Source organism: Oncorhynchus kisutch, linkage group LG2 (genome assembly GCF_002021735.2).
Source record: "Oncorhynchus kisutch isolate 150728-3 linkage group LG2, Okis_V2, whole genome shotgun sequence".
Lineage (NCBI taxonomy): Eukaryota > Metazoa > Chordata > Actinopteri > Salmoniformes > Salmonidae > Oncorhynchus > Oncorhynchus kisutch.
Genome location: NC_034175.2, coordinates 43965879 through 43978342, shown reverse-complemented (window position 1 = coordinate 43978342; position 12464 = coordinate 43965879). Strand labels below are relative to the sequence as shown.

Below are 12464 nucleotides of genomic sequence, written 5' to 3'. Positions count from 1 at the left end.
GGAAATGCACACCTGTCTATATAAGGTCCCACAGTTGACAGTGCATGTCAGAGCCAAAACCAAGCCATGAGATTGAAGGAATTGTCCATAGAGCTCCAAGGCAGGATTGTGTCGAGGCACAGATCTGGGGAAGAGTACCAAAAAATGTATGCAGCATTGAAGGGCCCTAAGAACACCTCCATCATTCTTAAATGGAAGAAGTTTGGAACCACCAAGACTCTTCCTAGAGCTGGCCGTCCGGCCAAACAGAGCGATTGGGGGAAAAGGGCCTTGGTCAGGGAGGTGACCAAGAACTCGATGGTCACCCTGACAGAGCTCCAGAGTTCCTCTGTAGAGATGGGAGAACCTTCCAGATGGACAACCGTCTCTGCAGCACTCCAGCTATCAGGCCTTTATGGTAGAGTGGCCAGGCGGAAGCCACTCCTCAGTAAAAGGCACATGACAGACCGCTTGGAGTTTGCCAAAAGGCACCTAAAGGACTCTGACCATGAGAAACAAGATTCTCTGGTCTGATGAAACCATGATTGAACTCTTTAGCCTGAATGCCAAGTGTCACATCTGGAAGAAACCTGCCATCATCCCTACAGTGAAGCATGGTGGTGGCAGCATCACGCTGTGGGGATGTTTTCAGCGGCAGGGACTGGGAGACTAGTCAGGATTGAGGCAAAGATGAACGGAGCAAAGTACAAGAGATCCTTGATGTAAACCTGCTCCAGGACCACAGACTGGGGTGAAGGTTCACCTTCCAACAGGACAACGACCCTAAGCACACAGCCAAGACAATGCAGGAGTGGCTTCGGGACAAGTCTCTGAATGTCCTTGAGTGGCCCAGCCAGAGCTCCAACTTGAACCAGATTGAACATCTCTGGAGAGAACTGAAAATAGCTGTACTGCAACGCTCCCCATCCAACCTGAAAGAGCTTGAGAGGATCTGCAGAGAAGAATGGGAGAAACTCTCCAAATACAGGTGTGCCAAGCTTGTAGTGTCATACCCAAAAATACTTTAGGCTGTCATCGCTGCCATAGGTGCTTCAACAAAGTATTGAGTAAAGGGTCTAAATACTTAAATATAATTTACATACGTTTTTTATTTTTTATTAAGTTAGCAAAAATGTCTAAACCGCTTTTTCTTTGTCGTGGGGTATTGACTGTAGATTGATTTGAGGTGGAAATAACTATTTCATCAATTTTAGAATAAGGCTGTAACATAACAAAATGTGGAAAAAGTCAAGGGGTCTGAATACTTTCTGAAGGCACTGTTGTATATGCAGCCCCTCATTAGCAACATGTTTCCCATAAGGACCTAAACTCAGCAAAAAAAGAAACGCCCTCTCACTGTCAACTGCGTTTATTTTCAGCAAACTTAACGTGTAAATATTTGTATGAACATAACAAGATTCAAAAACTGAGACATAAAATGAAAAAGTTCCACAGACATGTGACTAGCAGAAATGGAATAATGTGTCCCTGAACAAAGGGGGGGTTAAAATCTATAGTAACAGTCAGTATCTGGTGTGGCCAACAGCTGCATTAAGTACTGCAGTGCATCTCCTCATGGACTGCACAAGATTTGCCAGTTCTTGCTGTGAGATGTTACCCCACTCTTCCACCAAGGCACCTGCAAGTTCCAGGACATTTCTGGGGGGGAATAGCCCTCACCCTCTGATCCAACAGGTCCCAGACGTGCTCAATCGGATTGATTGCCTGCAATGACAACATGATGCTGTGACACACCGCCCCAGACCATGACAGACCCTCCACCTCCAAATCGATCCCACTCCAGAGTACAGGCCTCGATGTAACGCTCATTCCTTCGATGATAAACGCAAATCCGACCATCACCCCTGGTGAGACAAAACCTTGACTCGTCAGTGAAGAGCACTTTTTGCCAGTCCTGTCTGGTCCAGCGACGTTGTTGCTGGCGATGTCTGGTGAGGACCTGCCTTACAACAGGCCTACAAGCCCTCAGTTCAGCCTATTGCGGACAGTCTGAGCACTGATGGAGCGATTGTGCATTCCTGGTGTAACTCGGGTAGTTGCTGCCATCCTGTACGTGTCTTGCAGGTGTGATGTTCGACTGTAACGATCCTGTGCATGTGTTGTTACACGGGGTCTGCCACCTCGAGGATGATCAGCTGTCTGTTCCGTTTCCCTGTAGCGCTGTCTTAGGTGTCTCACAGTACGGACATTGCAATTTATTGCCCTGTCCACATCTGCAGTCCTCATGCCTCCTTGCAGCATGCCTAAGGCACGTTCGTGCAGATGTGCAGGGACCCTGGGCAGCTTTATTTTGGTGTTTTTCAGAGTCAGTAGAAAGACCTCTTTTTAGTGTCCTAAGTGTTCATAACTGTGACCTTAATTGCCTACCGTCTGTAAGCTGTTAGTGTCTTAATGACCGTTCCACAGGTGCATGTTCATTAATTGTTTATGGTTCATTGAACCATTAACAATTGGGAAACAGTGTTTAAACCCTTTACAATGAACATCTGTGAAGTTATTTGGATTTTTACGAATTATCTTTGAAAGACCAGGCCTGAAAAAGGGACGTTTATTTTTTTGCTGAGTTTATAAGCTCCGCCCATTCAATATAAAACATTTTTTTTCTGCATCATTCATTGGGGACAACATGTTTACTGATGCCTTGTTAACTTATTTTAATGATTCGTGGCAAAAAATATATATATTTTTTAAATACACAACTATAATTCCCATTTGTTTTGGTTTTAGATTTGTGGAAAGAGTACAATACCGACTGTGCCAGATGAAATGCAATATTCTTTATTATTGGAGTTATTTTGGAGTCATGTTACTTTTTCCTTAATGGGATTGTGCTTATTACTGTTGCTAATAAGGTCATTGAGCCATGTATTCACCTTGTTTGGCATTATGAATGTTTGAATGTTTTTTTCATGTCACTTGACTAAAAGAGAATGTACGGTATCATGCACTTTGAAGCAAACTAATGCTGCATGTTCTTCTATGATTCCCAGACTGTTTTTTTTAAACAAATAAACTGCTGTATTGCACCTCTGGCTTATGCGATTCCTTTTATACTGGGTTAAAACAGAACTGATGGATACATGTTGTGGTAAAGTGCGGGTGTGGCTCTCCCTGCAGGGCCTTACAGGGTGGAACAGGATGCCTGAAGACAATATGACAATGAAAAGATGTCCTGTCTTTTTACTTCAAATAAACCTATACAAATCGCTCAGTGGTAAAACAAGGCCAAGCTCTTGCCTCCACTACTGTTTCGTATACTAAGTGTATTATTTTGCATAGTGGGACATGCAGGATTTGGTCTTGAAACAAACATTGGCCATTTTAGATATGAAAGACCGATCTTAATTTTACTGTAAACCAGAGATGACAATTATTTTTTTATGATCATGGCCTTATTTCTATCACAGCATATTGGATGACTCATTCATATTCCATTCGCCCAGCTAAATGTAACATTGATTGGTTTAGGTTACGACATGACACATTTTCCCAATACCCATCATAAGGTTGCTACAACCTAGCTTATGAAAGTTTACAGCGTAAGTGTATAGGTCGAGACAAAATGTGAGTAATCAAGGTGACAATGACACATTCAATACAGCCTTGCCCACTATTGCCTGCATCTCACTGATCTAGGGTTTAATCGTTACCAACAGTTGCAAATTAGAGTTTATATTGGACATACAGTTGAAGTTGGAAGTTTACATACACCTTAGCCAAATACATTGAACTCAGTTTTTCACAATTCCTGACATTTAATCCTAGTAAAAATTCCCTGTCTTAGGTCAGTTAGGATCACCATGTTATTTTAAGAATGAAATAATGAAGAATGAAATGTCAGAATAATAGTAGTGATTTATTTCAGCTTTTATTTCTTTCATCAGATTCCCAGTGGGTCAGAAGTTTACATACACACAATTAGTATTTGGTAGCAATGCCTTTAAATTGTTTAATTTGGGTCAAACATTTTGGGTAGCCTTCCACAAGCTTCCCACAATAAGTTGGGTGAATTTTGGCCCATTCCTCCTGACAGAGCTGGTGTAACGGAGTCAGGTTTGTAGGCCTCCTTGCTCGCACACACTTTTTCAGTTCTGCCCACAAATTTTCTATAGGATTGAGGTCAGAGCTTTCTGATGGCCACTCCAATACCTTGACTTTGTTGTCCTTAAGCCATTTTGGGGTCATTGTCCATTTGGAAGACCCATTTGTGACCAAGCTTTAACTTCCTGACTGATGTCTTGAGATGTTGCTTCAACATATCCACATCATGTTTGACAAACAGTGGATGTTTGCGATGTGGCTTGCTCTGGAAGCAGGGTATCTTCTTCACAGTGTCATCAGGACCATAACCTAGAGAGCTATTCTGCTTCAACTGTTTAATGTCTTTCACAAAGACAAAAGGTTTGAAAACCGACCTGTTGGGTGAGAAAGGATCCTTAATTTACATACATTTGCATAAACTTGAGATGGTACAATAACATGGCTAGGTAGGGTGTGTGAGCGGTGGCCAGCTCCATACTGTACCTCTCAGGGTCAGGAGTTCCAGTGATGCTGTGCAACCCCCGGCAGGTTGGGGTCTGTTAGTACGACAGACACCATGCTTCCTGTTGCCATGAAAATCCCCTCCATGTTGATGCCATTCTCCTTGTCCCTTAGGATATCCATCATTGCCTCAGCAGTGTTATGTCCTAAATACTCATATTCATTGTCAATAATTCGCAAGCTATATGGATTCAATGCTGTTTCAAATTATCTCATAAAACTCAATTCTTATACGCTTGGCTCAAACAACGAAACCTAAAGACGTACATAATCTTCATATTTAACCAACTAACCTTTGCTTCTCTCCAGTAGGTTCTGCACTCCGCAGTAACGGCTGCCAGAGGTATCTATTCTGGCTGTAGTCATGAAAGAGTACGTCTCGGTGAAACTGAATTCTGAAACTGAACTCATCCCACCAGTCTGGGCTCTTGGCATACTCCCAGGGTGTTCCTTGTCTATCTTGGTTGTTATTGAGTATTGATTGGAGATATAAAGGATACAACATATTGTCAACAAAAAAAACTCTTATTGCTCAGTCTGCAAGTTTTCAAGTTGAGCAAACTCAAACCCTGATAGCTAATAACCTTCCACTCTCTCTGCTGCCCAGTACTTCCCAGACGTCTCAATCATCCAGGCCTCAGTCTTGCCTTAGATGAGGAAGCTATTGTGGTAGGCAAAGCCAGACTGGTCCTCCATGCGGTTTCCTCCATGCAATATCTCAAATACCAGAGCAATACTTAGTTGAAGAATGACAAACTACAGACAGGAACATACACGGCACAGTATTTTTGTTGTTGTTTCGGCTTTGTACTCCAACACTCACAAATTCACTTAAATATGTATTACAGTAGTCAAAAGGTTCATATTTGGTCTCATTTCATAGCACGCAATAACTACATCAAGCTTGTGTCTACTAATTTGTTGGATGCATTTGCTGTTTCTTTTGGTTGTGTTTCAGATTATTTTGTGCCCAATAGAAATGAATGGTTAATAATGTATATTGGCATTTTGAAGTCGCTTTTATTCTAAATAAGAATGGAATATGTTTCTAAACACTGCTACATTCATGTGGATGTAACCATGATTACTGATCATCCTGAATGAATCGTGAATGATGATGAGTGAGAAAGTTACAGATGCAGAAATAACATACCCCCACCAGAAAAATGCTAACATCCCCTGTTATTGTTTCATGTGTAACTCTGTTGTTGTTTGTGTCGCACTGCTTTGCTTTATCTTGGCCAGGTCGCAGTTGTAAATGAGAACTTACCTGGTGAAATAAAAAAATATTGTAATGGTAAAGAGGTTACCGTGTCCTGAGGGTATGATATTCGTCTGTAACGCTCTCACTCATCATTATTCACAATTCATTCAGGATTATTCGTAATCATGGCAGAATCCACATAAATGTAGAGGTGTTCAGAAACATATTCTATTTTTATTTTAAAATAAAAGTGACAATACATTATTTACCATTACTTTTATTTGGGAACAAAATAAACAAACACAACCAAAACAAACAGCAAATGCATCCAACAAATTTGTTGTCACAAGCTTGATGTAGTTTTTGGGTGCTATGAATATGGGACCAAATACTAAACTTTTGACTACTTTAATACACATGTAAGTCAATTTGCCCCAATACTTTTGGTCCCCTAAAATGGGGGGACTATGCACAAAAAGTGTTGTAATTTCTAAACGGTTCACCCGATATTTAAGAAAATATCCTCAAATTAAATCTGACAGTCTGTCCTTTATCATTGTATAATTTCAAACCCAAAAAGTGATGAAGTACAGAGCCAAAACAACAACAAAAATCACTATCCCAATACTTTTGGAGCTCAGGTGGCAGATATTCACTTGACAAAATCCATGCCAAGGGCCTCCTCGTCCTCGGCACTCTCTTCCCATACTCTCTGCCCCACACAAACAAACACTTGACCATACACTGGACATTGCTTAACTCAGATTCCAATCCGAAATAATCTGTTGATTTCAGTTTGGTGCTTGTTACCTGTCGCTGCAGCCAAGTACCGGATCACAAATTGTTGACGACAATATAATTTTTACATGTCCCCTCGTTCATTTTTACTTTCAGTTTATTTAGTTATTTACCAGAATTCACAAGTGCGCAATTAATGAATGTTGTGAACGCTTCAGTGTTGTTGGTAGTACGTCAGAGGTCACGCACAGAGCTGATCCGGAAGAAGATTTTAACCACGTTGTTTTGTTTTTGTCAGCGCGAGCTAGCTAACATTTCGCTTTTAATCCCCTAACTAATTATTCTTCAGCCATTAGGAAGTAATTTGCAAATTGTAAGTGCAATAAAGATTTTCCATCCTGCATCGAAGTCAAATATATAAAAAGGTGGGTGGCTAAATAGTTGTTCTAGCCCAGCCTTCCTCATAGTAAGTAATCTATAGTAGCTAGTTTAGCTAGCTAACAGTTGGTTGCAGATGTTCCAGATACATTTTATCTCCATTGTTCCATTTGTGCCTTTACATAGGACTTTTTATTCGTCTCTCATTATTTCCCCACTGAAAGATATTGTAGCGAACGGAGGCAAACTCGGGTCGCAGGAGTAAAAGGCAAACACCCAACGCATCGCGCCATTTAAACTGGGTTAACCCACTTGTTGGGTATAATAATGTATATTATAAACTGGGTGGTTTGAGCCCTGAATGCTGATTGGTTGACAACCGTGGTATATCAGACCGTATAACACGGGTATGACAAAACACTTACTTTTACTGCTCTAATTATGTTGGTAAACAGTTTTATAATAGCAATAAGGCACCTCTGGGGTTTGTGGTATATGGCCAATATACCACGGCTAAGGGCTGTGTCCAGGTACCCCTTCGGGCCTTATTGCTTAAATATAATTAACTAGGATTGCTACACTGCCTCCTCCGAACGCGACCGCATGTCCCGTGCTTCAACCATATATTTTGTCTTGTGTAAAATCACAGCTTTAATGTATCATATAACAGATATAAGCCATTGGCTGGCTTTTGTGCTGTTAACCTAGGCTGTTGGTGGGAGATGATCGTGTGAAGAATGGTCTCAACTTCATGTATGAAGCTCCACCTGGGGCAGACAAAGGTAACTACATCCATCTTGGTTCTGCATCTTTACCATACTGAATAATACATATCAAACCATATGACTGCACTCCTTCCACCCACACTCTGCAGTCTACTGCAAAGGGGAGAGCAAGGAGGTGGAATGTTTAATAAGAGTCCCTCTCTTGTTCACAGATGCATACTTGTTTCTCAAAGCAAGCGTCGCTAGTTTGGTAAATGTTGTAGACTGAAAGGCATGTGTTAGCTTATTATTGTTCAAAATGTTACATTTTGATATTATTTTACAGGAAGGAGAATCAGAATACAAGTTTGAGTGGCAAAAGACGTCCCTTCGAGGGAAGTAAGTAGCTAATTGTGTTGATCAACATAAATATTCAGATGACTTGAAGCCTACTATTAGAGGTTACCTTTGCATTTGGGGATACTTTCATCTTTTTAGGTATGCCAAGGATGTCATGGCTCGTAAACTTTTGCGTAAATTAATATTGTGCAGTTTTCCCATTTGTGTTGAATTAACTTATGACATACCTATTTATGACAATCTACTGTTACATGTGATTACCCTCATTGCTAGGCTAAATATTGTCCTATTAACAAAATAAATGTGTTGGCATTTGACACTTGGTGGTGCTAAAGTCAAAGGATGATATCTAACTCGGGATAACGATGTGTTTATTTACATTATGGCAGGTGTAGTATATGTGCTTTGCTTGTCGTCGTCGCAATTGGGTTGTATGGAAGGTGTTATAAATGATGTAATGAATGGATTTAAGTCTAGTCTAATGACCTGTGATTCTCCGGTGCGCAATGTGAACTGCATCATGTGTCACAAATAGGGCCATGTGAATACAGACAGTGTACCCTCTCTTTGGCCTGTCTGGGATCAATGCCAGCGCTGCGCCCACAGAGAAAGCAGGTACAAATAACAATCTGACCTACCTGGATGAATAGAGGAAAAAAGTTGACTGGTAATTCCAAATAATAGTTCACAGATGTAGCTAATGGTTTATTTAAAACTAAATGTTATCAATTTTTCTTTCTTCATATTTTCATTCTCAACAATAAAATCCTCCTTTTTATTTTTGCACTGACTTTGAAATAATTTGAACAAAGAACTTATGATGCAGCTATTGCAGACAAATTGCAATAATAATGTGTCCCAATAGAATGGGCATTCAGTATTACATTGGATATTTGTGGTAACTCTATACTTGTAGCAGTAGTTGCCATCACTCCTGGTGTCCTGTAGAACTTCCAGAGTGGAGCTGGTTCTGACTCCTACAATCAGGAAGTGAAGTAGTAAAGTAATGTTTACAGAGGGAGAGTCCTGCGCATGGAGTTGATGGTGGAGGGCGATAATGGAGCCCCTCCTGTGCTGGGAGAAAAATGCATTTATTGTGTATTCTGATTCCCCTAACCACTGCTTTGGGAGAATGATATTGTATGATTTGCTCAGCCTGAAGATGAGTGAGTTGATTTGGTGTCCCTTTCTGTTAACAAAGCCGGCCCTGAATTCCCCACTGTGGAAGCAGTGGCGGATGTGGACAGGCGTCAATGGGACTTTGAGGCTGTGATTTGTGTTAACAGGTCCGTCGATGCACCCCTCCGAGTTAATGGCAGAGATGCGAAACAGTGGGTTTGCCCTGAAGAAATGTGTCCTTGGAAGAAATTCTACTGTTTGTGATCCATCGCAGGTAATCTTCTGTTCTTCTTCCCCGCATGAAGAAAAAGACAACAATATCCATGGCAGATCCCCAGTCTAAATGTGATTGCTGCAAAATGGCCAATTATCAGAGTAAACCACAGAGCTCTTCCAGTCGCTGCAAGTTTAGTCAATTGGGCAGATGTGATGAGACTAACTGCTAAAATTATAGGAGTGTTGCAACACCAGATGTAGCAGTATATAGTTTAACCCCCCCCCCCAAATAATCTCCCCTCAAACAGAAATCAACAGAGGTTATTCTGCTCTTACTTGCTTCACTTCTAACCATTTGTGATGTCTTTATTCATGCTTTGTTAGCGTTTGATGCATGCTTTTTAAAATGTTCATTGTTTGATTTATTACGAATTGTTTTTATGCTGTAGGAGTACGCTGTCAATGAAGAAGAGGAGGATCCTGAGGTTGAATTCCTGAAGTCGTTGACCACTAAAAAGAAAGAGAAGCTCCTCAGGTAGGAGAGCACCACCATTCATACGTTTAGTTGTTTTGAATATAATATGCTTATTGTAAAATAAGACAAAAGATGATTCTTGCAAAAAAAAATAACATGAACTACTAATATGACAAATTGTTTTCATTTTAAAGGAAACTTGGTCGTCTACAAAAGAAAAGTGATGGAAATCAGAAGAAGGACCGTGATAGTAGTGACAGCTCCAGTGAAAGTAGTAGCAGTGACTGACTGACAGTTCCAGTGAAAGTAGCAGCAGTGACTGACTGACAGCTCCAGTGAAAGTAGCAGCTGTGACTGACTGACAGCTCCAGTGAAAGTAGCAGCTGTGACTGACTGACAGCTCCAGTGAAAGTAGAAGCAGTGACTGACTGACAGCTCCAGTGAAAGTAGCAGCAGTGACTGACTGACAGCTCCAGTGAAAGTAGCAGCTGTGACTGACTGACAGCTCCAGTGAAAGTAGAAGCAGTGACTGACTGACAGCTCCAGTGAAAGTAGCAGCAGTGACTGACTGACAGCTCCAGTGAAAGTAGCAGCTGTGACTGACTGACAGCTCCAGTGAAAGTAGCAGCTGTGACTGACTGACAGCTCCAGTGAAAGTAGAAGCAGTGACTGACTGACAGCTCCAGTGAAAGTAGCAGCTGTGACTGACTGACAGCTTCAGTGAAAGTAGCAGCAGTGACTAAGAGTCTGAAGAGAAAGAAGAAAGGCAAGAGAAAGGACTCCTGTTGTGATGACAACACTGAGAGTGATGGATGAGTCTAGAGTAAGACCAGGCCCAACCTCCAGACAGAAACAGCACAAAGATGATACCAGAGAGGAGAAAGAAACAGTAGAGATGAGACACGACAGCAGGGAGAGGCAGAGAACCAGCAGCAGCTCCCAGCCTGGCCCAAACAAAAGCAGAAGGAGAGAGATATAAAGACAAGGTTCACAGTAGAGATGAGGCAAACAGTAGAAGAGAGATGGATAGAAGTAGGAGCAGAGATGGAGCAAAGAATAAAGCAGACGCAAAGGGAGGAGTAGGATCCTAGATGGAGGGAGGGAGAGAGAGGGGGGGGGGGCAAAGGGAGGAGCAGAAGCAGAGGGAGGGAGAATGAGAAAAGAGCCGGAGGGAGAGCTGAGAGAAAGCACTGAACTGTGAGAGTAGACAATCTTACAAAGTGGGCCAGTGATACCATTTTATTTTACTGATGTAAACATTTTTGACACGTTTTGACGATTTTATGATGCTATTGTTAATATGTACAGTTTTCTTGGTGGGCCCACTTATTAAACAAACACATAGAAACCAAAGTTTTAGTAACACCATGTTTTGGTGTTGCATGCTAGTTGGCTGCTACGGTCAAATGAGTGCAGGGGCGTATTCATTATGCCGATTATGTTGCAAAATGTTGAGCAGAAGCAAACTGAATGAAACCGGGAGGGGCCTACCTGAATTTGACCAATAGAAACTGTTCAAAATGTTCCATTTTGCTACTGTTAGGACTAGTGATTACACCCCTGCTCCTCAAATAGTTCTTATTTTCATCCACTAGAGGGCAGCAGTAGACCTAAAATAACTTGAACCACAGAAATATTTTGCATTTGTCAGATTATTGAACAAATGCATGTCTTGCATGCACTATTATTGATGGTTGTCACTTTAGTCCAGAAAACCCTCTTCAGAATTCTAATAAAAAATATTATTGCAACTCGAATTTTAAAAATAGTGAACTGTGCTCACATGGTTGTGACCGTTCTTCATTACATGTGTTACAAGTCTAGCTTAATTATGTAGGCTTGTTTCAAAGTGTTCTTCTGGAAGTGGCCTAAACGGGAGCATGGTTGACTAATGACAATCAATCTATGATTGTTCATTATGCGATGCATAAGATTAGGCCTGCGTAAGTGATTAGTGTGGAGACATCAAGTTTGTTTCAAATATTTAATACTGTATACTTAATTCTGACTCGAGATCAATGCATGAAACTTTCCGCTTTCTGCAAACCCCAGTGCATCATTTACGCAACATTGCGCGCCTATCGGCCTTTAGAGATTACTTGTTGCATTACTTGCATGACATTATCATCATGATGGACAAAACAGAAGCAACGATGAGGTCGAGTTCCTATTTGTTTTGGAGACATATATTTTATGGCAAAGAAATAACAACTCCTGCGTCGATATGATTTGTTAAGAATTCCTGATCAGGAAAATGAATTTCTTACATGTTTTATTTTATTTCAGTCGCTTCAAATGTGTATGTTCTGTATAGACAGACCATGTAACCTTTTGCAATGATGCCCCGAGGTGTGCACCTAAATACTGTAGACCTATGCCAATTTGTTTGATTAATTGTTATTTTATCATTATCACAATACAAGTATTTTTTGTGACCTTCCATAGTGAGCGATGAACATTTTTTTAAATCCTGGAGACAAGAGGAGAGTCGCCCGAGGCCTTGAGCAGTGAGATGTTTTCCCGTGTCCCGTAAAGTCGCACTGGTTCTCTTTGATCTCTCTTTTATTGTGGCTTGAAAACAAAGATGACTTCTGCCTAATGCTCAACGAGAGGGCATTTCATGGAAAAGTAACAAAGCGATAAATGGCAGCACTTTACTGTCCGCAACCCCAAGCGTCTCTCTTCGCGAAGCATTTTGACGAACCTAAACTCGTGTTGAATTGAACGC

At 41.2% G+C, this 12464-nt stretch overlaps 1 protein-coding gene and 1 pseudogene across 4 annotated transcripts; one reads left to right on the top strand and one right to left on the bottom strand.

The window, feature by feature from the left end:
- Positions 1 to 4165: 4165 nt before the first annotated feature.
- Positions 4166 to 6057, bottom strand: LOC109904250 (secernin-3-like; annotated as a pseudogene).
- Positions 6058 to 6695: 638 nt separating this feature from the next.
- Positions 6696 to 11493, top strand: LOC109866785 (corepressor interacting with RBPJ 1-like). 4 transcript variants are annotated; one of them, XR_004203889.1, is made up of 7 exons: positions 6721 to 6909; positions 7571 to 7644; positions 7913 to 7965; positions 8462 to 8541; positions 9213 to 9319; positions 9711 to 9796; positions 9931 to 11493. XR_004203889.1 is itself a non-coding variant. In XM_031795225.1 (3 exons), the coding sequence occupies exons 1-3, from the start codon at positions 9221 to 9223 to the stop codon at positions 10022 to 10024; spliced, it is 279 nt and encodes a 92-aa protein (XP_031651085.1). In that variant the 5' UTR covers positions 8573 to 9220; the 3' UTR covers positions 10025 to 11493. The 4 variants fall into 4 exon arrangements, 1 of the variants encoding a protein (XP_031651085.1); XR_004203887.1 differs by lacking the exon at positions 8462 to 8541 and having other exon boundaries at positions 6696 to 6909; XR_004203888.1 differs by having other exon boundaries at positions 6715 to 6909; positions 7913 to 8541.
- Positions 11494 to 12464: the final 971 nt, after the last annotated feature.